Consider the following 21,535-nt stretch of genomic DNA (forward strand, 5'->3'; position numbering starts at 1 on the left):
AGGAGGCAGGTCTTGAGTTTGGAGGGTGAATGAGTAGAATATGGAGCAGTAGGGCATGGGGCTTGTTAGGTGAGGGGAGTGGTGGAAGCAGAAGTATGAAGGAAGAGGAAAGGTTGGCACAGGAAAGGGGCCTCAGGAGGAAAGCACGCGCTTGGGCTCCTGGGGGCTTGAGACCCCCTGACCCGGCTGAGTTTGGGCTGCTGGGCCCTACCAGGGCCTGGAAATCATTGAGCAGCAGCAGAAGGAGCTGTGCAGCCTCCCCGCCTTCAAGCTGACTCACAAGGGTGAAGTCGAGATCCTGCGGGACGTGGACCAGACGCTGACCCTAGAGGATCTGGTGGTAAGTGGCAGCCTGGCCTGGCTCGGGTTGGGGGCTTGTGCCCAGGGTCCCACTCCTCACCTCAGCAGCTGGGTGACCTTGAGCAAGTCACTGGACTACTGTGCGTCTCAAGCTCTTTGTCGTGAACAAAGTGGTGACTATTACCATGGGGGTCCAGGTGACATGGGGCGGAACCCTGGCCCTGGCCTGTCCACACCTTCTTGGTGCCAGTCACTTCCTTCTGGCCTGCTGCCAAGGCACCCCACATGAGTGGTAGCAAGATCTCTGTGTCCACCACAGATCTCCGGTTGGGAAGCAGGAGGGCCATGCTGTTTGAGTCAGTGACTGCTTCTGGATGTGAACAATACAGACCTACTCTCTTTGGTGGTGGGGGTTAGGGATGCTATGTGCGCTGCACAGAACCACCTGGAGCCCAAGGCAGTTGCTACACTCCCCTCTTATTGCTGGGGATCTGCTCCATCCTCATGTCCATCCTGCTCCTTCCTTCTTCCCCTTCGCCCCTCCATCCTGCATGTGGCCTGACATGGTGGCTCAGCAGTCCTCAAATCAATGAGCTCATCATCAGCTCAGCCTCCCACAGACGATTGGAGCTCCCCTTGGCTTATTGCAGCCACTCTCAGGAGGCTGCTCTGGCTTAGCTGAGGTATTCCCTGGGTCAGATGTTCACCTGACTCTAATCAGCTATGTGTCCGGGATGGACAGTGCGGATGGACCCCATGAGCCATGCTCACTGGGTAAATGACAATGAGCACGAAAGACAAAAATCCCTGCTCCCCTGCCCTCACCCTTTCCAAGCTGGTATCCAGGCCAAGCACCAGAACGGCTGCCTGTGTGGAAGGGAGTCCCCAACCCAAACCAAGCGGTACATTGAACATAATTGTAGATGGAGGAACTAGAAGACCCAGAAAGAAGTCTCCACTGGGGAGAGAGTTGCAGAGTAGCATAATAACATCCTTCCTCGAGCACCTGCTGTGTGTCCCTTTACTGTTTACCAACAGTGCCTCATTCAGATCCCACCGTGACCTACGAGGTAGGGGAGCCCATGTCCTGGATCAGGAACCTGAAGCCCTTTGCCCAGGGTCATGTAGTGGGTCATGGGGGAGCAGTGACTTGAAGCTCGTGCCTTGGTGCTACTCTGGAGGTGGTTTAGGAGGCAAGAGTTTCAGGATCTTTTAAAATCTTCCTCAAGCCAGGTTTGTTTTCTGTTTGAAGCAGTCTCTACTGAGAGGGAGAAGGGGGATTAGGCACGGAGCATCAAGTCTCAGAAAAACGTTCCTTCTCCCTGATTCTGCCGTCTGGGGCTGAAAACTTGTCCCAAGGACGTAGTTGAAATTCTCAAAAAACACTTTCTGCATGAGGATGTCCTCAGCACTGTTTGCAGTGGTGAAAATGTGGGAACCACCCCACTGTCCCGCAATCGAGGCAGTGCCTCAAGTGTCAGCGCACCAGTGGACAGGCCCGTGTAACGTGCACGGCCCCGCTGTGGTGCACGGATGCAGTGAGAATACAGGTTGAACATCTGATCCCAGCTGTTCTAGTCAAAGGACCCCCCAAACCCTGTGGTTAGGAAAACCGTTACGGGGAATACCCAGAATGCCCATCACTGTCTCTGAGTGCTGGGACGAGGAGTGATATTTAGGTAATTTTCATATTTTCTATATTTCCCAGATTTCTTTTCTTTCTTTTCTTTTCTTTTCTTTTCTTTTTTTCTTTCTTTTTATGTATTTATTCATCACACACACACACACACACACACACACACAGAGACAGAGGGAGAAGCAGGCTCCATGCAGGGAGCCTAATGTGGGACTCGATCCAGGGTCTCCAGGATCACGCCCTGGGCTGAAGGCGGCACTAAACCGCTGAGCCACCCGGACTGCCCTCTCCCGGATTTTCTATAACAAGCTCATGGTACCTCTGCAATAAAAGGATGTTATTTGGAAAAATAAGACCACATCCCTGAGGCTCCCCACTCATGGAGATCTGCTCGCACCCCCGCCCCCAGCGCCTTTGCAGTCTACCCGCTCTCTCCTCTTGTGCCTCCTAGGAACCCATGGTGTCCATAGACTGCAGCACCTTGGCCCTGCCTGCCCCATCAAAGGCCACCACGGAGCAGGACAAGGCCACCACAGAGCAGGACGAGGACACCACGGAGCAGCACGAGCACCACTTCCTGGACCCCAGCTGCCGAATCTGCATGGGTTTGGGGAGACACAGGCTGGGTGAAGGGGTGGTAGACAGGCTGGGGCTGAGGGTGGGCTCAGTAGTAACAGGGATTCATAGCCCTGGGAGAAGGTGGCAGGCTGGGTACACCTGTGTCCCAGGTCACTTCGAAAAGAACCTGTTCAAAGCCTGGTTCTGAAGCCCTAGGCTGGCTTCATCTAGCTGCCTGCCTGTCAGCTTCCCTTCTGTTCTTTGCAGACTGGAAGCCCTCGTGTGAGCTGCCAGACTCCCTCACAGCTACTAGGAGGATGGGGGACAGTGTCTTCCAGAGGGCCCCAAGCCCAGCCCTTGCATCCTCTCCAGAGATGCCCCAAACTAGGGAGAAGCCTCCCACACAGCTCCAGGACAGGTGGGGGACTGGGGCTGGGGGAGGGTCCATGGAGGCGGCCACGTGGGGGGCAGCAGACACAGTATGGACTCTTCTTTGTGGTATTGGGCTAACCCCGCCTCTTCTGGGGGTCTCAGTTTCCTCCTCTGTGCAATGGAACCAATCATCCCTGTCTGCTGGTCCCCACCCCCACTCTTACAAGGCCATGCTTGGATGAGTGTTCCAGCACCCACATTAGGAACACAAGACCTTCTCTGAAAAGTCAGAAGATGCTGAGGAATGTCCTGCCAGCCTGCTCTGTCTGGCCCTCTCTGTCCTCTCTAGGCTCCAGATGCCTGCTGGGCCCACAGAGGCCCTGCCCGGCCAGCCACCCTGGGAGGGAGCTCTGGACATGTTCTCCATCAAGCGGTTCAGAGCTAAAGCCCAGCTGGTCTCTGGAAGCAGCTGTCAGCTCCTCATGGTACTCCAGCCCTGCTCGCCAGGGTCTCCCTCACACACTGGCCAGTCAACTCCTCGCACCACTTTCATTCATTCTTTTACTCCTTCTAAAAATAAGGCATTGGCACACTGTCTGTGCCTGGCCCTGTGCTGGGCATGGGCCACATGAGACACCAGCCCATTCCTGCAGGGACACACAGAGGTCAGACTCCCTGTAACCCAAGGCCTAATGTGAGAGGGCCCCAGGAGAGGAGTCTCATGCCTCTGTAGCCCAGGGGAGGGTTTTAGGAGTGATTGTTGAGTGAACAATCAGCTGAACTGTTGGATGTGGGTGGAAGATTCAAGGAGGGAGGACAGGGCTTCTGAGGAGCTGTAGGAGACTGGCCCCAACAAGCTGTAGACCTCCAGTGGCAGTCACGGCTTCCTGGGCAGCCACTGACCTTCCTGGGGTCCTGGTATCCTGTCGGTCCACCCTTGTCACTGAAGGCAATGGCTTCTCAGTGGCTGGTGTTGAGGGCTGACTGGCCATCCCTACCTATCTCCAGGCCCTGCCTGAGGTGATCCGTTCAGCAGGCTGCATCCCCTCCAATACTGTCTGGGAACTTTTGGCCAGCATCTGCCCAGCCAAGGCCAAGGTAACTGCCATCCTCTCCCCCCTCTCCTTCTAGCATGGGACCCTTCTAGCATGGTCCCCCTCTCTCCACCTCTGGAGCAGAGACCTGGTTTAGGGTGTTGGGGTCTAGTTCCCACTATAACTGTAGACACTCAAGTCCCTCTCTTTCCTCCTCTGGAAAGTGGGGACACACATGTTCACAAGGTCATCAGAGGTTTTTTGATTTAAGATTTTATTTATTTATTCATGAGAGACACACAGAGAGAGGCAGAGATATAGGCAGAGGGAGAAGCAGGCTCCCTGTGGGGAGCCCAATGTGGGACTCGATCCCAGGACCCTGGGATCATGCCCTGAGTCAAAGGCAGACGCTCAACCACTGAGCCACCCAGGTGCCCCTTGTCAGAGGTTTATTATTATTTTTTTAAGATTTTATTTATTCATTCATGAGACTCAGAGAGAGGGACAGAGACAGGCAGAGGGAGAAGCAGGCTCCTTGCAGGGAGCCCGACGTCTCCAGGATCATGCCCTGGGCTGAAGGCGGCGCTAAACCACTGAGCCACCTGGGCTGCCCATTGTCAGAAGTTTAGATGAGAGCAGGGGTGTTCTCTGCCCCCAAAGCCACCTTCCTTCCTGCAACTGCAGGACATCTGCGTAGTCAGACTGTGCCCACAAGGGGCTCGGGACACCCAGAACTGCCGCCTACTCTATTCCTACCTCAACAATAAGCAGTGTCATGGCCTGGCCGCCGTGGAACACGTGTGGGTGGTCCTGCTGCCCCTGCCCGCCTTCCAGCTCCTGCCCACCAGACTGCGCCCTCTTGGAGGACCCGGTGAGTGCCCCATTGCCCATACCAGACCCTGCCTCCCCTCACCCGTGACGAGAGGGGGCATGGTTGACAGTCCCCCCTGTGTCCACAGAGGCAGGCCCATCTCAGGAGGGAATTCCTGCGACGGGCACATGGGGTAGCAGTGAGAGCTGTGTATTGCTTACCATGTGCCAGGCAGTGTCCCAGAAGCTTTAACTATACTAGTTCATTTGGTCCTCAGAATAACCCCATCAGATTGGTGCTATCGGTTTCTCCATTTCACAGATGAGGACACTGAGGTAGGGAGAAAGCAGGCGGCTTGCCCGCAGTCACACAGCCAGTTGCAGAGCCAGGCCTCACACCGGGCAGCTCGGCTGCAGAGACTAGGCTCCTAACAGCCACACAGACTGGCCTCTTCAACGAGGCATCCTGAATAGAAACTCATGGGACAGCCACATTTGATCCTGACCTAGTGCGACAGGGGGACAGGGGCGGGACCCTCAAACAACTGAAAGCGTCACCTGACACAGGAAAGAGGGAAGTTTTTGCCACAGTTGTCCTAGGCCAAGGTTGGCCTTTGTGCATGGGGCGTGGCTTCAGCAGAACACCTGGGGTGAGGGTGGGGTGTCAGGGGTGGGCTGCACCCATTTCCAAGCAGAGCGCTTGGCCGTTCTGAGCTGCCTGTCTTGGAGACAATGCCGTAGACTCTGAACCCATATGGTCCTGAGGTCCAGCCATCTGTTCCCCACCTTCAGTCAGGGGAGTCATTCTCCTGCTGGAAGTAACTCAACCGAGACGACCTCCCCCTCCTCCTTACTGTTTCCAGCATCTCATGGGCCCCCATCTCCTTGCTGGAGAGCCCTTCCTGGGGCCTAATCTGTAGACCTCCTGCTGCAGCCACCATGTAGCTTCTCGGGACTGTATGTTCTCTCCTACCTGGCCTTTGGACTCTCCGCTCCCTCTTTCCCCAGGCCTGGAAGCCACTCACTCAAGTCTGGTGTTAGCTGTACTGCTCCCCAAGGCAGGGCTTCTAGACACAGCAGAGTCCAGCCCTTTGTGGGAGAAGGTTCAAAAGATGACCTCCTTCAACAGAAAAGTGGAGAGGAGACGCCATCAGCCGGAGGACAGGAGTCCCAATGTGGCCCCGAAGGGCTCTCCTCCCCCAAGGCCTGCTCTGCAGCAGAGCCAGGGCAATAGCAGCCTGGCTCCAAGGGGAATTTGTGCTTGGCCGAGGCCCCCCAGAGGCAGGGGGAGAGTGTGGGGAGAGCCTGGAACCTGGCAAAGTCCTGGGAGAGGGCAGTGGCCCCCCAAACCAGGCCCGTGCCAGTCCTGGCATCCCTATTCAGCAGCACCATTTGGCCGTGGCCACCACCTCCACAGGGCCTCATGTCCCCACTGGGCCCTGCTCCAGCATCTTGAATCCCTGGTGTCCATGAGCTACCGGCTCCAAGCCTCGTTGATATCCCCTGGCCAGGGGTTCCATCCTGCAACCCCTGCCCAGCCCCCTACAGCCCCTGGAAATCTTGGCCTACATTGCCAGCCCCCTGCAGCCCCAGAACCCCCTGGCCAGACTCCTGACTCTTTGGGTCCTTCAGATGGGGCTGGCTCTGAGTGTACCTTCCCCAGAGAGACCTGAACCTCATTACCCACCAGAAGAGAGGCATTGATTCCCTCCCCAGTACTGAGTCCTGGGCTGTTCCAGAGGGAGTGGGCAGGCAGGGGAGGGTTAGCTGTTTGAATTTCCTGTTCTGCGTTCTGCTTGGTGTTGATTTTTGGTTCAATAAAGAGTTTGGCAAAGGTGAGACTGCATCTGCTGGCAGGTGTGGGTCGGGGTAGGTATTGTCTGTGAGTTTCTGTGCACAGATGTAGCAGAGCTAAAGGGCTGGGAATGAAGGGCAGCCGTGCCAGGTGCTTGTCTTGAGATCTAGAACCATCACTGTGCCCCAGGGCCATTCTGCAAGTATTCTGCAAGTATTCTGAACTAGGAGGAAGAAACGATGGGAGAGAGGGCAAGACCAGGGTGGGGGGTACAGAAGTGAGGTTTTTGCAGGGGGGCACAGACACCTAGAGATTGTTAGGGAGAAAAAGAGCAAGTTGCAATGGTTTTTAAAGCTTTCAGTTACCAAAAATGATTTTTTTCCATTACCAAGATTTTTCTCATTTGGATAGTTGGGTACCACCATATTTCCCACGCGTCTCTGTGTCTGTGTGCATCCGTGAGCATGGGTGTGCATCTGCATGTATGTTATGTCTGCTTGCATGTCTATGTGTGGGTCTCTGTCGAGTAAGTTGGGAGATCTACATGGAACCACTCTTCTCTGTATCCCTTGCTAGCTCCCAGAGACTGGTACAGGAGAAACCCAAGGGTCTTGCCTGGGACAGGGTGGGCATTCACGGTGTGGGGTTGGAAGCTGCTGTTAGGGCTGGATGGTGCTGCTTTGCCTGGGGCCTGGAGTGAGCTCCTAACAGCAGCTACAGTTGTAAAACATTTCAGTGTGGAGTGGACCTCGGGAGAACTGAGTCTGGGGACCCACCTGGAAACTAGCTGCCCCCTGGCTCCCTAACCCAGTGGGAAGAGGCAGAGCCTGGCTCACAGGAGAGAACTTCTTCTGGCAGGACCCCCTCCCTCCTTCTAGCCCCCATCCCCTGTCCTAAAGGGGTGTACCCTGTCCATCCCTCTGGAAGTGTACCCTTGCACCAGCCTCGCTCTGGACGGTGCCGGGCTGGGAAGGATGGGGAGTTGGTTTTGGGGAATCCCTCTTCTCTGCCCCATGAGCTCTGCTGCTGCCCTACCCGCGGCTGACAGCAGAGGGGGCCCTCGGCCTAGGGATGGAGGTCGGGGCTGGGCGGGATGGGAGGACGAGCTGGGGGCGGGGAGAGGTTTGGAACTTAAAACGGAGGGACGGGAAGAGGGGCCGGGGTGTGGTGCGGGGCAGGAGAGGACGCGGAGGGAGGTCTGGACTAGTGACCAGGGGAGGGGACCAGGGGAGGGGTCGGGGCTCCTTCGGTAACTACCGGCTCCGACGGGCTGGTGAGCGCCACAGCGTCCGTGCTATATGTAAATGACACAAATTACTATGCAACCTGCAGCTTGATCTGAGTCGGCGGCTTGGGTCATGCAGTTGGGGCAGGTCGAGGGTTAGACGGCTGCGCACCCCTTCTTCCCAGGCCTAGGGCTCCCCCGCAGGGAGACAGGAGAGCGTGTGCTGCCTTCTCGGGGCACACGGGATAGAACAGGCTCTGGACTCTCGGCCGGGACGGGACTTCCTTTGGGAGCTTTGGTTTCCCCCCCCACCTTGCAAATGGGGGCGATGACGGCCTTCTAGCACCTCGGCCCGCGAACAGGGCTAGAGGCGGACCGCGAAACCCTGCGGCGTGCTTGGGGCCGGGGCGGACGGCAGGACCTCCACCCACGTCTGGGCCCCAGGCCGCAAGCCCCTTTCCGCGGCTTTCCGGTGGCAGAGGCCGGGAGCAAGGATTAGGCGAGCTGTTGCTAGGGGGCGTGGCCGGCGGTTGCTGGGCTCGGGGGATGTTGCTAAGCAACGCTGGGCGGGGCTCACGTTGCTAGGCCCGAGTAGCAGTCCCCAGGGACTGGAGAGGCACCCAGCTCCCCTCGGCTTCAGGGGCAGGCGCCCCTCGAAGCTGCTTTCTTGCGACTCTCTTCGGGCCTCAGCTGCCCTGGGCTGGACGCCGTCTCCGAGGGGCCTTCCGGGGCACACCCTCCGAGACGGGATCCTCTGGGCTCTGGAGCCGGGAACCCGGGGCCTTTGTGCACGTGTCTATGCGCTTGCTGGAGCGGTAGAGGGGGCGGGGGTGTCGCATTTGGGTTTCCATAGCAACCGCTCCTGTGTCATCCCATTTCTCCCAAAGGTTTTGAGCGGCGGCGTGTAGACATTTACATATATCTGCATGTCATTAGCATAGAGGCGGGGCCGGAACTTGTTCGGGCAACTATCCCTGGACGGTTCCCTTTGCTTCTCTCTCATCCCGCCTGAGGGGCACATGGGCCGCGCATGCGTGAGTGTTTTGCTTGTTAATGTTCCTAGAATTGGGGTGGGTGGGTGAACTGTAATAGTGACCTCGGGTTCTGGCCCTACCCCCCATGGAACCATTAGGATGAACTGGCCCAGGTACCCTTGACCAAAGACCTTGCCCAGCACCCCCAGGCAATACCAGGCCTGGTTAGAATCCCAGTTCTGCCCTTTGCTGTCTGTGTGGCCGTGGGCAAGTTTAGTTCCCCTCTCTGTGGCTCAGTTTCCTTCTTTGTAAATCCGAATTCATCAGGTGATGTGAGGATTCGATGAGATGTCACTTTTATATACACTTACGCTGCTTCTGGCACACAGCAGGCACTTAGGCCAGCTTCTACTCTCCCTCCATAGAATCCAGCTCCTCTCAGGACTCAACCAAAGCAAATCAACTTCCTAATTCATCAGGTGATGTGAGGATTCAATGAGATGTCACTTTTATATTCACTTATGCTGCTTCTGGCACACAGCAGGCACTTAGGCTAGCTTCTGCCCACCCTCCATAGAATCCAGCTCCTCTCAGGACCCAACCAAAGCAAATCAACTTCCTTCGCAGCTCAAGACTTGACAACTAAACACCAGGAAGAGTTTCCAGATGTCAGGATTCAAGGCACAGGATGAGGACTACTGGTTTGCCTGTTTGTCCTTGGAGGCTGGAGGCTAGGTTGGTGAAGCATGGAGCTCCATCACCCACCCATCATCACCACTACACACTCATGCACGTCCTTCTACCCCTTTCCCTCTCAGGGATCATCTGCTTCCAGAAACCTTGCATTTCTGTCTCAAAGGTGCTGGAGCCAAGACCTCTGCCGCAGTGGCAGCTGAGCTTAAGAGGCTTAAAAACCAGAGCTAGGGGGGTGATGACCAAGAAAGTCCCCCCAGGACTGGATGTCTGGGGTGGAGTAGGGTCTGGCCATAGGCTAAGGACAGAAACTTTGCTTCGAGAGCCAAATATTTGAGTCTTTATCAGAGAGGACGGGGTGGGGGGGAACCCTAGGACCACACCCTTGTCCTTTCTGGGCCTCAGTGTCCCCACACTGTGGACAACTGGGTTTCCTCTGCTGAGTCATGGGGAAAAAGGGCAGAGGTCAGCTCCGGGTGAAGAACCCTGTCACCGCGGGAGCTGTGTAGCAGTGCCATGAAGGCAGTGAGTTCTCTGTCATTGGGGATACGGAAGCAGAGGCTCAGCAGGACTGGGTGCACCCCTGCTAGGGAGTAGCAGATCTCCTCTTGGAATTTCTTGCTCTTGTCTGGACTCCAGTTGTCTGTATAGCCTCTTCAAAAGCTGGAAAGGCCTTCCTGGGTCTAACATCACCCCTTCCGGCTCTGGCCTTCTTGCCTTCCTTTTCCCCAGAGTCTCTGTAACCTTAGCCTTGACTGCTAGGGTCAGAGGGGAGGCAGAGGAGGTGTTCAAGGAGGAGAACCAGCTCCACTCTGTGTTGGTCTCTTAGTTCTCAATTAGGTTCAGATAATTAAGATAAATGAGGTTGGCTCCTCTCCTGGGTAGACAAAGTTTGTTGGTGATGGAGAGGGAGTATAGGAGCTGGATTCTGATTGGTTGGTTGGCTTTTTGGAGGTCGGGATTACATGAAGGCTATACCCTACAGTTGTCACTCTGACCGCTGTATGCCAGACTGCTGTCTGCCTGTGGATGGCAGTGGGCCAACTCCTTCCCTTGTAGCCACCTGCACTCCACAGGTAAGGGTTCCAGGGACAGGCTAAGAGCCTGTCAGTGCCCGGCTGGCCTGCTTGTGTCCCACTCTGGGGGCCAATTAAGTCTCCATCCCTAGCCGCGCCGATTAACAGTTAATAAGGCAGCAAACACCTGCAGCTACGGAGGCGAATTAAGAGCAACAGTCGGCATAATACACAACCCGATAAGTGAGCAATTAACAACCAGAGAAAGATTAATAGAAGCAATTACGTCCTCCTCGGAGCTCTGTAAATACAACTGTCAATGGCTGAGGGATTCAGTCCAGTCCGGCCCAGCCCCACCCCAGGCCATAGCCTCTGTAGGGAGGGGAGCCACCCGGCCCTCCTGTTTACTCCAGACCCTAGAGCCATATACATATGAGGAATACACATATGTGCAAACACATGCACGGACATATACAGACATACATTTGTGGAGCGATGGTCCACAAGATCCAGTCACAGAATACACACATTTCCCACTGTCATCCACACTTACAAAAATGTATACACAGAGATACAAGTCCTGCTGGAAATACACATAGATCCAGAAAAATATCCACAGTGTCACATAGAGACATTTCCCTATTTTACACAGGGCTAGAACCCCATAGACTATGAGACATACAGTGGAGTGTATACAGACAGGGACACAGTTATCTCCTCTTGGGGTCCATATGCACGTGGCACTTGACCTTCTTTGCCCACCTTGCAAAGGGTCATCCATAGAGAGCTGCAGCAGAGTATTGGACTAAGAACTAGAAACCAGGGTGAGAAGGGACAGAATGTGTGTGAACACACAAGCAAGCATGTCTGCATGCATGTAACTCTAAGCATGTGTGTCCTCCCACTCATAGGCATGTTCCTGTGTGTAAACAGGCATGTGCCTTACATCTGTGTGCCCATATGAATGTTTGTATGTCAAGATGTGTGCATGGGTGTGTGCACATGTTCTCGTGTCCAGTGGATCTGTGACTACTGTGTGGGTTTCTGGTTCATGTGTGATACTGTGCCAGCGCTCATGACTGGATAATTGTGTGACTACTTCAGAGTGGCTTTATGTGTGTCCCATCTGTGTTGCGGCAGGTGACGAGAGTCACTGCAGGAGCTCCCCAGGGAGCCTGGGGGTTCTGACGGTGCCTGAAACCAGGGCCTGCCTCTAGGGAACAAGGTCCTAGGGCTCCTGGGGCAATGTGGTTTTCTTCACAGGAACTTCCAGCCCCTCTAGTGGGACTCGGCACTACTGGGCCTCACCCAGGCAGAGGGAGAGAAATGAGAACAATCTCTAAAGAAATGGACCTGGAGGGACGCCTGCGTGGCTCAGCAGTTGAGTGACTGCCTCTGGCCCAGGTGTGATCCTGGAGTCCCAGGATCGAGTCCCACATCGAGGTCTCCGCAGAGAGCCCGCTTCTCTCTCTGCCTGTGTCTCTGCCTCTCTCTCTCTGTGTGTGTCTCATGAATACATAAATAAAATCTTAAAAAGAAAATAAAGAAATGGATCTGGAGGTTAATTTCTCCCGATTGAAGCTGAGAATGCACACCTTTCTATCTCCTACCTGTGTCTGGGAGCATCCCATGGAAAACGTACAGAGCCAAAACCCAAACACTTGGCCCCTTGTCTGTGACATAGGTCGTCATACACAGAAACCCCAGACCATGAGGATCTAGTCATTGGGACACACAAACATAGTCATGAATACAAACATAAAACTCCACTCATAGTCACACCCAGACCCGGCCACCTATGCACACTCTTGCCATACCCAAAATCACACACATATAGGCACACGTGCAGCAGTGCTCACACACACCTGCACTCCCACATGCCCCTACACCCATTACTCTCTGGGATGAGCCCAGTGCCAAGCCTGAGAGCCCAGAGGGGCGTCCTACGACAGGTCCCCCCACCCACCTAATACCAGCCTGGCCAGATGGTAGAGGCTGCCAGGCCCCAGGAGAGCTCTCTATCACTGCTAACCCGCCAGCTGACAGGCTGGTACACGGAGGCCTGGCTCTGCCAGAGCGGGGCATGGGTGGAAATAAAGAAGTAATGAAGCTTGCCAGTACTCTCCACACCCCACACCCAAAGGAGGCTTACCCCAGGGCCTTTCATTATTGAGCAGGGAGGAGCTTCTAAGCCAGGACACACAGACACAGAGATGCACGGATTCATACAGAGTCACCCCCACACACTCAGGCTTCCACAGGACACACAGGGACCCAGACACAGGCAGACACCACCACCCCCCAGCCCCCACAGGCACGGCTCTCCCCTCCCCATGCATGAGCCACTCACCAAGGCCAGGGCTGAGTTTGCAGAAAGCCTGGCCAGGCCCCTAACCCCCTCCACCTCCTACTGTGGAATGAAAGCAATATGAAACAGATCAGTGGGTCCCCAAAGCCAAAACATCCGCTGTAGGCCTGTCCTTCTATCAGTGAATCCAGCCTTCTGTTTGACTTTTGGTCATTCGATTTTTGTTTTTCATTCATTCATTTGTTCACTCGTTCATTCAACCAATAAGGACATTAAACAAACCATTATAACCAGTCCAGTGGCCTCGCTGTCCTGGCATCTGGCAGCCTGGCAGCCTGGCGTGGGGGTGTGTAGCTGGGGAGGGAAACAAAGGGGGAGGCTGTGCTCCGAGGGATGATGGGGGGAGTGGAAGCAATGTCCCCATCCCCTACTTCTTCCTCCATCTCTCAGAGTGAAAGAAAAGGTGCTGCTTCTGCAGCTGGAGGGAAAAAAGCCAAATCCCAGGATAATATAGACAATAATAGCGAACACTTACAAGCCCTTTCTCTGTGCCAGGCACCGCCGCTCTAAGTGCTTTACATGAATTAACTCAGTTCTTCCTCCTAACAACTGCATGAGGCAGGTACTATTATTAACCCCACTTGGGGGCATAGGGAGGTTAAGTAACTTGCCCAAAATCAAACAGCTTATCAGAGCCACCCCAAAGGTTTAAAAAGCCTAGGGCAAGAGTACAACAGGAGACCTCTAGACCTCCACCCATCCCTCTCCTCTTCACCCCGGGGCTCCAGGCAGCAGTGTGAGGGGCTTCGTATGCAGACCTATGGATACCCCAGCACTGGAGTCCCTGCTTGCTCCACACTCCTGGGATCTAGCCACCCTTCTGCCACCCATCGGAGCTTGAGAAGGGATGTGGGAAAGAGGCTACCTGGGCCCTTGGCAGCTGAATTAGGGCTGTTGGGGCAGGGAATTCTGGGGTGCGGGGTTGGGGTGTGCCCTAAAGGGGGGCTGGAGCTCCAGGTGAGCATCACCCTGTGGGCCTGTGAGCCTGTGAGCCTTGAAATTCTTCATTCCGTGCAGAGGAGGGCCTAGGGCAGGGGCATTTGTTGCCCAGGTCTGAGACTGTTGGAACTGGTAAGTGGCAGATCCAGGAGACCATCCCAGAACTCTGATTTGAGCCAGCTCTTAACTAGACTTGCGGGTGCTGAGGCTGCCAGGGGGCTGCCGGGGAGGGGGTGGGGGCAGAACTAGCCAAGTGGAACCTCCCCACCCCCACTGTCAGTTCTGCTCCTACCAAACTCAGGCCATTTCCACCGAGGGGATTGCTCTGTGCCCAGCCCCATGTGGGAGCCTAGGGTTCTCAAAGGCGACCGGCTCTCAATCCTTTTATCCCTCCAACCGCATTCCCAGTGACATCCCCACCCTTCCTACACTGGCATTAGGGGAGAAATGGAGGCATTAAGGGAGGGCCAGCAACATCAATGCATCCAGCTCCCAGCCTCTGTTTCCCTGGCCCCCAAATTATTGCTCCATCTCCAGAGGCTTTTTCACACAATTACTCAGGCTAGGAATTTCGATCTCTGGTGCCAGCCAGACCCTTGTTATGCAAATATAGGCAAATGAGATGCAAACAGAGCAGTCCCAGATTAACAGAGAAATCCCCAGCAGCTGGAGGAGTCACCATAAAGTCAGCTCACTGGAGCACGCTGTCCCCAACCCCCTCTTTTTCCAGGCTCCGTCCACCTGGATGGATCTATCGGGTCCCTCCCTGCCCTCACCACCACTCTTCGGCCCAGCTCAGGAGCTACCTGTTCAGACACAGGGAGTGTCCAGCCAAGGAGGGACACCCAGACCCAGGTTCTCTACCATGGTTTCAGCTTGAGATCTCTGCTTTCCCCCTATTTTTAAGAGACCCACGCAGGGGTGGAGGTTAGGGGTAAGGGTGGTGAGTGGAGTTGGGAGAGAGGGAGAACTCTGTTTTCCCCCTGTGGAAGGGAGAATTCTCTCTCTCTCTCTCTCCCTCTCTCACACACACACACATACACACGCGCACATGCACAAGCACTCAGAGCTGATGCGAGAGTCACCCCTAAAATGCACACATACACTGATTCACACACAAGTCTCACATATACCACTTCACAAATCTGGCCAAGGTCCACCCTTTGCTTCTTCCCCCAACACACTGTAAATTAAGCCACAGATATCAACAGACTGCAGTGGGGGTGGGTAGGCTGTGTCCCCCATTCCTGGGGCCTGGAGGTTAGAGGGTACTGCGGGCAGGACCCCAGGTCTGTGTGAAGACAGAAGGGAGTAGAAGATCCAACCCAAGGCATGACCTGGGGAAGGAGGCTGGGGTGTGTGGGAGAAGCCTGGCATGGGTAGTGGCTACCGGGAGCCCCCCGGGGGGCTGAGGCTGGTGTCGCTGTATGATGTCTTCAGGCACCGCCCAAGGGAGCCGAGCTGGGCTGCTGGCCGGCCCAAGCAGCCCAGGCCCAACTTCTAAAAATAAGAGTCAAGAATCTAAGCTCCTGGTTGGTTCTGCGGAGCCTGTTGCCTTGGCAACCCCTTCTCAGAGGCCTCCCTCCCGGCTGCTGCCCCGTTTGGCTGCGGGTCCCTGTGCCAGTCCCCTCTGCTGGCCCCTCTGCCAGCCCTCCTTCCGTCCTCCTGGGGAAGGGAGGAGCCGTGTGGGGCTGGGGGTGGAGCAGCCGGAGGACCTGGGGCTCCAGCTGAGCACAATGGGCTGAGTGTGAGACCTGTCTGGGGCTGTGTCGGAGGCTGTCTGATGGTGGGGGTGTGACTGTGTGTGACAGGCCTGTGGCTAACAGCCTGCGTCAGGCTGGCTCTGTGTGCTTCTCTGCCTGTGACTTGACTCTCAGCGTCCCCGTGGGTGACTGTCCTCTCTCTTTGTGAATCCAGGTCCATGTGTGTGACAGCGTGTATTAGGTCCCTGCGGAAGATCTAGCTGTGGCCTTTTATATCTGCTCCTGCCCACACCCGCCCCCCCCCGCCCACTCCCTGTGGGCTTTCCCTTAATCCTGCCCACCCCCACTCCCTGGGGATGCAGGCTGGGAGCACGGAGGCACAGGCATGCCCAGGTGAGCCATAGGTCAGGTGTGGCGACCTGGCCAATGTCAGCCTCTTCCAGGGTCAGCAGCTAAATATAAAATAAGATCCAAAACTGCCTCTTGGGGGAAATGGAGGGGGGAAGTCACTCCTGATGATGTGTGATCTAAATTTCTGAGTGTGTGCACGTGTGTGTGCTCTAGCCACTGTCAGAGGCAGAGCCTCCCCTCCCCCACTCGGCCTCCCCTCTCCAATTAATCACCAAGTCCTGTCAGATGTCATCATCACTGCTGCAGCTTGCCCCTCCTCTCTTCCTCTCTGCCACCCTCGAGCAGCCCAGGCCAACCCCCTCCCTCACCCAGGCACTGAAACAGCCTCCTCTCAGCGTTCCCTGCCTTCGGTGCCAGGTTGAGCCTCGCCCTCCCATGCCCCTCTCTTCACCTCCATTCTGTGGCCACAATGACGATCCTTCCACAACACAACTTGGATCCTGTGACACCCCCTGCTTGGGACCGTTGACTGACTTTGTTCCCAGCCTGGTCTTCTACGCCTTCCTTGGTCTGGTCTCTGCTCTCGGCCTGGGTTTACCTGTGCCCCCTTCACTCAGCCGCACAAGCAACTAAGAGCTTCCAGAAGAGATCAGGATCTTCCTTGCCTCTGTGTTTTTGCATGTGATTTCCCAAGCTGGAACCAGTCGTCTTCTCTTTGGATAAAGATTATGAGTTCTGAGACACAGCACAAGCACCACCTCTACCAGGAACCCTTCCCTGACTGAAGTTAGGAGCCTCTGTGCTCCCATGACCTCCTGGGCTGCCCCCCAACACCGCCTGGCACCCATTGCATGTATTTTTTTACTTCTCCCCACAGATTTGGAGATTTATAAGAAACAAAAAAGTACCAATTGAAACAAAAAATTACCCACAATCCCCTCAGATTAGCTCCTGGCTTATTTCCTGCCAGACTTTCTTTAAATGAATTGATTAAATATTTTTTTCACAAAATTAAGAGCATCCTATAGGTATAGCTTCATTTAACTTATCATTATATACTGAGCATTTTCCCAGGTTATTTTTTTTTTAAGATTTTATTTGTTCATGAGAGACACACACAGAGAGAGAGAGGCAGAGGGAGGAGCAGGCTCCATGCAGAAACTCGATCCAGGGTCTCCAGGATCACACCCTGAAGGCAGCACTAAACCGCTGAGCCACCGGGGCTGCCCGTTTTCCCAGGCTATTAAAAGTTCTTCAAGAATGTGACTTTTAGGGATGCCTGGATGGCTCAGTGGTTGAGTGTCTGCCTTTGGCTCAGGACATGTGGGATCAAGTCCCACATCGGGCTCTTTGCAGGGAGCTTGCTTCTCCCTCTGCCTGGGTCTCTGCCTCTCTCTCTCTCTCTCTCGTCTCATGTGAATAAAATAAAATCTTAAAAAAAAAGAATGTGACTTTTAATGGTTGTGTAATATTCTTGTATATGGATATATCATCATTTATTGAACCAACCCTCTATTGCTAAACATTTATGTTGGTTGTGATTTTTCATAATTATAAATAATGGCAATAAGCATCCCTATGCATGGTTCTTTTCCAGTATTTGGTTATTTCTTGGATTGAGTTCCTAAAAGTAGATTAACAGGACAAAGAGGTCTGTTTTTAAAATTCTTGACAGCATGGCCTGATGGCCTTCCAAAAAAGTTGTTCTAGGGAGCGCCTGACTGGCTAGAGCACGTGACTCTTGATCTCAGGGTTGTGAGTTTGAGCCCCACGTTGGGCATGGAGCCTACTTAAAAAAAATGTAAGAAAAGTTGTTCTAATTTACTCCTCCATCAGCAGAGTCTCAGAGTGCCCCAGATTTCAGTTCACATCAACACTGGTACTGTCTTTAAAACACACACACACACACACACACACACACACAAACAAAACTGTATTAATTTCAGTAGGTAAAACTGCATTGCATTGTTGTTTTAATTTGCATGTCTTTGATTACTGGTGAGGATAAACCTTTTGTATTTTCTCTTTTGTGTCATGCACAGAACACACTGAGCTATAATTATATTTTTACATCCTGCCTCTCCCTCACCAACCTCGGCTCTTAAGGGCAGAGCTTGTTTGGGTCCAATCCTCTATCAGGAGCAGGGACAGAGGATGCATTCCCAGAGTGCTGCATGGATTGGATTGAAGAGTCTGTCTTCAACCTAAGCTCTGACATTGGGCAGACCTGGGGTCAAGCTTAGCTCTGAGACGTGAACTTGGGCGAGTCACTTAACTTGTGTGGGTCTCAGTTTTTTCATGTGTCAAGTGGGTTTGAGTGAGGATTAAACATGATGAAGAGTGTGAAGAGGTGTGTAAAAGGTTGTGAGCAGTGGTTATTGTTTGAGGTCTGTTCATGTGTAGGATATTGGTTTTGCTGAGGGAGGAAGGAATGTTCAGGAAGAGTCAACGCCCTACTCCTAGAGATGAGATGGTACCCAGAAGCCTGGTGGTCCAGAGGTGGGCAGGGAGCCCAGAGCAAAGGGTCTGGACAGGACCGCGATGGGCCATGATGGCAGAGGCCTAAGTTCAAGTTTGGCTTAGACAAGGGGGTTTGTGCCCTTGTATAATTCTGAGCAGGGAATTGCTGGTTTTGTTTACATCTGGCAGATGCCACTAAACAGAGAGGGAGAGGGCCTTTGCCCTGGTGGCACAGCATCTCTTCCTGAGGTTGGCCCGCTGCCACAGGGAACGCCTTGGAGACAAACTCTAGCTGGGGGTGCCCTCACCCACTCTGGCTCAGGACATGTTCCAAGACAGACACACACAATTTCTCTGCACATTACAAGCCTAATGATACTGTCATTCCGAGTCTGGAAATGAGGAGAAATCGGCTTTTTCTTGGTAATTAACGTGAGTGATGGGCCTTGAGATGGAGTGGCAGCCCCCCAAGTGAGAATGAAGCTCTCCGGGAAAGTCAGCTAGGTCATCCCCCTGCCTCCAGGAAGGTCTGCATTCCATCCCTGGCCTCTGCTTGGTCTCCTTTAGATAAGCTGAAGCGCCGCTGCTTCACCACCCCCCCCCCACCACCTTCCCCCACCCCCACCCCTTACCCATTGCTCATTCCTTTAGAGATCACTTTAGGGGCTGTACGCTGATGGTCAGCAGGTTCCTCCTTGAGTCTGCCGCTAGGCCTTCATGCGGCAGTTCAGTTTGCTGTGCCACTGCCCTCACAAGAGCTGCCTTTATTTGGGGGGTTGGTATCCTGAGCTTAGTAGGGGTTTTCTTGATCTCATTTGTCGAAAGCAGAGCTGAAAACAGCTGGGTAAGAATAGGTTGAAGGGAGGTACTCCGAGCTTTGGGAGACTGTTCAGGAAGAAAACCTGGAGGGATGGGATCAGGGCTTGGCTCCAGTGAACAGAGGGCTGAAAGCTAATTCAGCTTTCCTTTCTAAATGAAGCGTCCACCAGATTCATGAATATTTCTCTGGGACTCTGTCTCAGTTTCCCTGCTATCCTCAGGGGAAAATTGTTTTTATCTCATTCCTTTGTCTTCTTTGTTCATTTGCTTTCTGTACTGTATGAAGGAGACACAGAGTAAATCAGCTCCAGGCCCTACCTGTGAGCAGCTCCGAGTCCAGTGGGACAGGAGACGCTGATACCAACAGCTTTGATGCAGAGTGAACCGTGCCACAGAAGGTGACAAAAGGAGCCCAGAGGAGAGAAGAATTAGTGCTTCCTGGAGGAATCTGGGAGGCAGAGGAAGGGGACCTTGAAGGATGCGTTTGGTAACAGGGAAGGGTTGTTGAGACAGCAATCCAGGCAGAGGGAACGGCAGAGTCAAAGGCTGGGAGGTGGGAGAGAGCCTGGCACCATCAGGAATCAGAGTCCAGTTCCCAGGACAGTAGGTAGCTGTGGAGGCAGAAAGGAGGGGGGCGGTTGGTTGGGAGGTCTTCAGGGGCCAGATGCTCAAAGGCAGTGAACGCTGAGGTTGAGTGCTTGAACTTATCCTGAGAGCACTGGGGAGCCATTGAAAGTTTAAGCAGATGAGGAATCCGATTTGTTTTATTCCTTAGGGTGATCACTTGGGGAAAATGTGGGATGAGGGGCAGGGCTGGCAGCTACAGCCACAGTCTCTGTGGTCATGGACAAGGGCAGCGGGTTCCAGTGATGTTAGAGGAGACCCCAGGGTGGCTATAGGTGGCCTGGGTGGTTGCTGGTGGCCCAAGCAAGGTCACGACCCAGCATGGGTCTCAGCATGGTCTCCCTCTCCCACCAGGAGCCCCCAGTGGCCTCCAGGAGCATGCTTGAATTCTCTGTATTGGCATTCCCTGGCCGGCCTTACCCACCTCTACAGCCTCGGCCCTCCCACCCCCCTACATGAGCCTGTGCTCTGGCCTAACTGGTTTTTCCATTGGTCCTGAGCTCATATGACCCACTGAGTCATCCAAGCCTTTAGCCACTCAATTCCTGTCCCCCATTCCTCCCAACATCCTCAAGGAAGATGGCCCTATCCGCCTCTACTCCCCACTCCCCACTGTCCACCCTTCCTTTTTTTTTTAATATATATATTTTATTTATTTATTTGAAAGAGAGAGAGAGAGGCAGAGACATAGGCAGAGGGAGAAGCAAGCTCCATGCAGGGAGCCCGATGTGGGACTCGATCCCAGGACTCCAGGATCACGCCCTGGGCCAAAGGCAGGCGCTAAACCACTGAGCCACCCAGGGATCCCCTGTCCACCCTTCCTTGCCCTCCTCTAAACCCTCTCTTAGCAGAGGCCTGGGCAGACCATGTCCTCAACATAAACAGCGCTTAAAGACCTTTAAAGGAGGACCGCAGACTGTGGCCCAGGTCTGGGTGGAGGAGAGCTGGCGGCGCCCCACCTCCGGGGGCTCCAGGAGGGCCAGGCGGGGTGAACTGTCTTGTCTGCAGCATTCTCGCCTCGGCCAGTGGAGCTTTCGTTATTGCTCCAAATTAGGCACCAATCTGCCCGTGTAATTGTTTGCTAATTGGCATGAAATCCTAATGTAATTAGTTGGGCCCCTTATCAGGGAGCCTGGGGAGCCAGAGGCGGTGGGGGGCCGCTGGAGCAGGGGGGTCTAGGAGGCTGGGGAAATGTTCTGAGAGAGGAGGCCCCAAGTTGCCATCAGGGCTGAGATAAGAAATTACAGAAATGGCAGCATCTCACAGTTCCAAGGAACTTTGGAGAGTCAGCAAGTGCTGCTTATCTCACAGATAGGGAAACTGAGGACAGGTCGGGAGCAGAACCCTCTGGGAGCCGGTGGCGGAGCTGGACCAGATGCCCACGTCACCTGTCTACGGTGAGGAAACCATCCGAAATGTGATGAAAGTGCCTTGGAAATTCTGATCCTGGGAGGGCTGGAAGGTCCCACTAAGGTGTTGTCCCTCCCAATCCCAACACAGGGGGACGCGGAGGCTCAGGGGCCCCCTGGGAAATCTGTGGCCCTGTGGACTCTCATCCCAGGTTCTGCTGCTCCCCGGAGGCTCAGGGGCCCCCTGGGAAGTCTGTGGCCCTGTGGACTCTAATCCCAGGTTCTGCTGCTCCCCGGGGCTGATTCCTGCTGAGGGGGCTGCAGAGTGACTTGAGGATCCATCAAGTCACCCTTAGAAGCACTATGGGTGGACAGGTTGGCTCTACTGGCCAGGATGGTGGCGGAGGGGGCCCAGGGGACTTCCTCGTTGAAAGGGGCTCCTGTGGGGATCCCTGGGTGGCGCAGCGGTTTAGGGCCTGCCTTTGGCCCGGGGCGCGATCCTGGAGACC

General features: G+C 54.5%; 1 protein-coding gene across 21 annotated transcripts in view; it reads left to right on the forward strand.

Moving 5' to 3' along the window:
- Positions 1-11,924, forward strand: part of SPOCD1 (SPOC domain containing 1) — a 77,024-nt gene extending 65,100 nt beyond the window's left edge. For 19 of the 21 annotated variants that reach the window (XM_072827336.1, XM_072827342.1, XM_072827341.1 and 16 more), the window contains 7 exons: positions 215-340; positions 2,388-2,541; positions 2,762-2,912; positions 3,216-3,351; positions 3,875-3,964; positions 4,585-4,771; positions 5,719-6,549. In XM_072827336.1, coding sequence (XP_072683437.1) covers positions 215-340; positions 2,388-2,541; positions 2,762-2,912; positions 3,216-3,351; positions 3,875-3,964; positions 4,585-4,771; positions 5,719-6,383 — 1,509 coding nt within the window. In that variant the 3' untranslated portion in view covers positions 6,384-6,549. Of the gene's footprint in view, positions 1-214; positions 341-2,387; positions 2,542-2,761; positions 2,913-3,215; positions 3,352-3,874; positions 3,965-4,584; positions 4,772-5,718; positions 6,550-9,331; positions 9,440-11,676 lie in introns of those variants that run through there. The other 2 variants (XM_072827352.1, XM_072827351.1) reach the window with 2 other exon arrangements.
- Positions 11,925-21,535: the final 9,611 nt, after the last annotated feature.

The sequence above is a fragment of the Canis lupus genome, chromosome 5, assembly GCF_048164855.1.
Source record: "Canis lupus baileyi chromosome 5, mCanLup2.hap1, whole genome shotgun sequence".
Classification (NCBI taxonomy): Eukaryota; Metazoa; Chordata; class Mammalia; order Carnivora; family Canidae; genus Canis; species Canis lupus.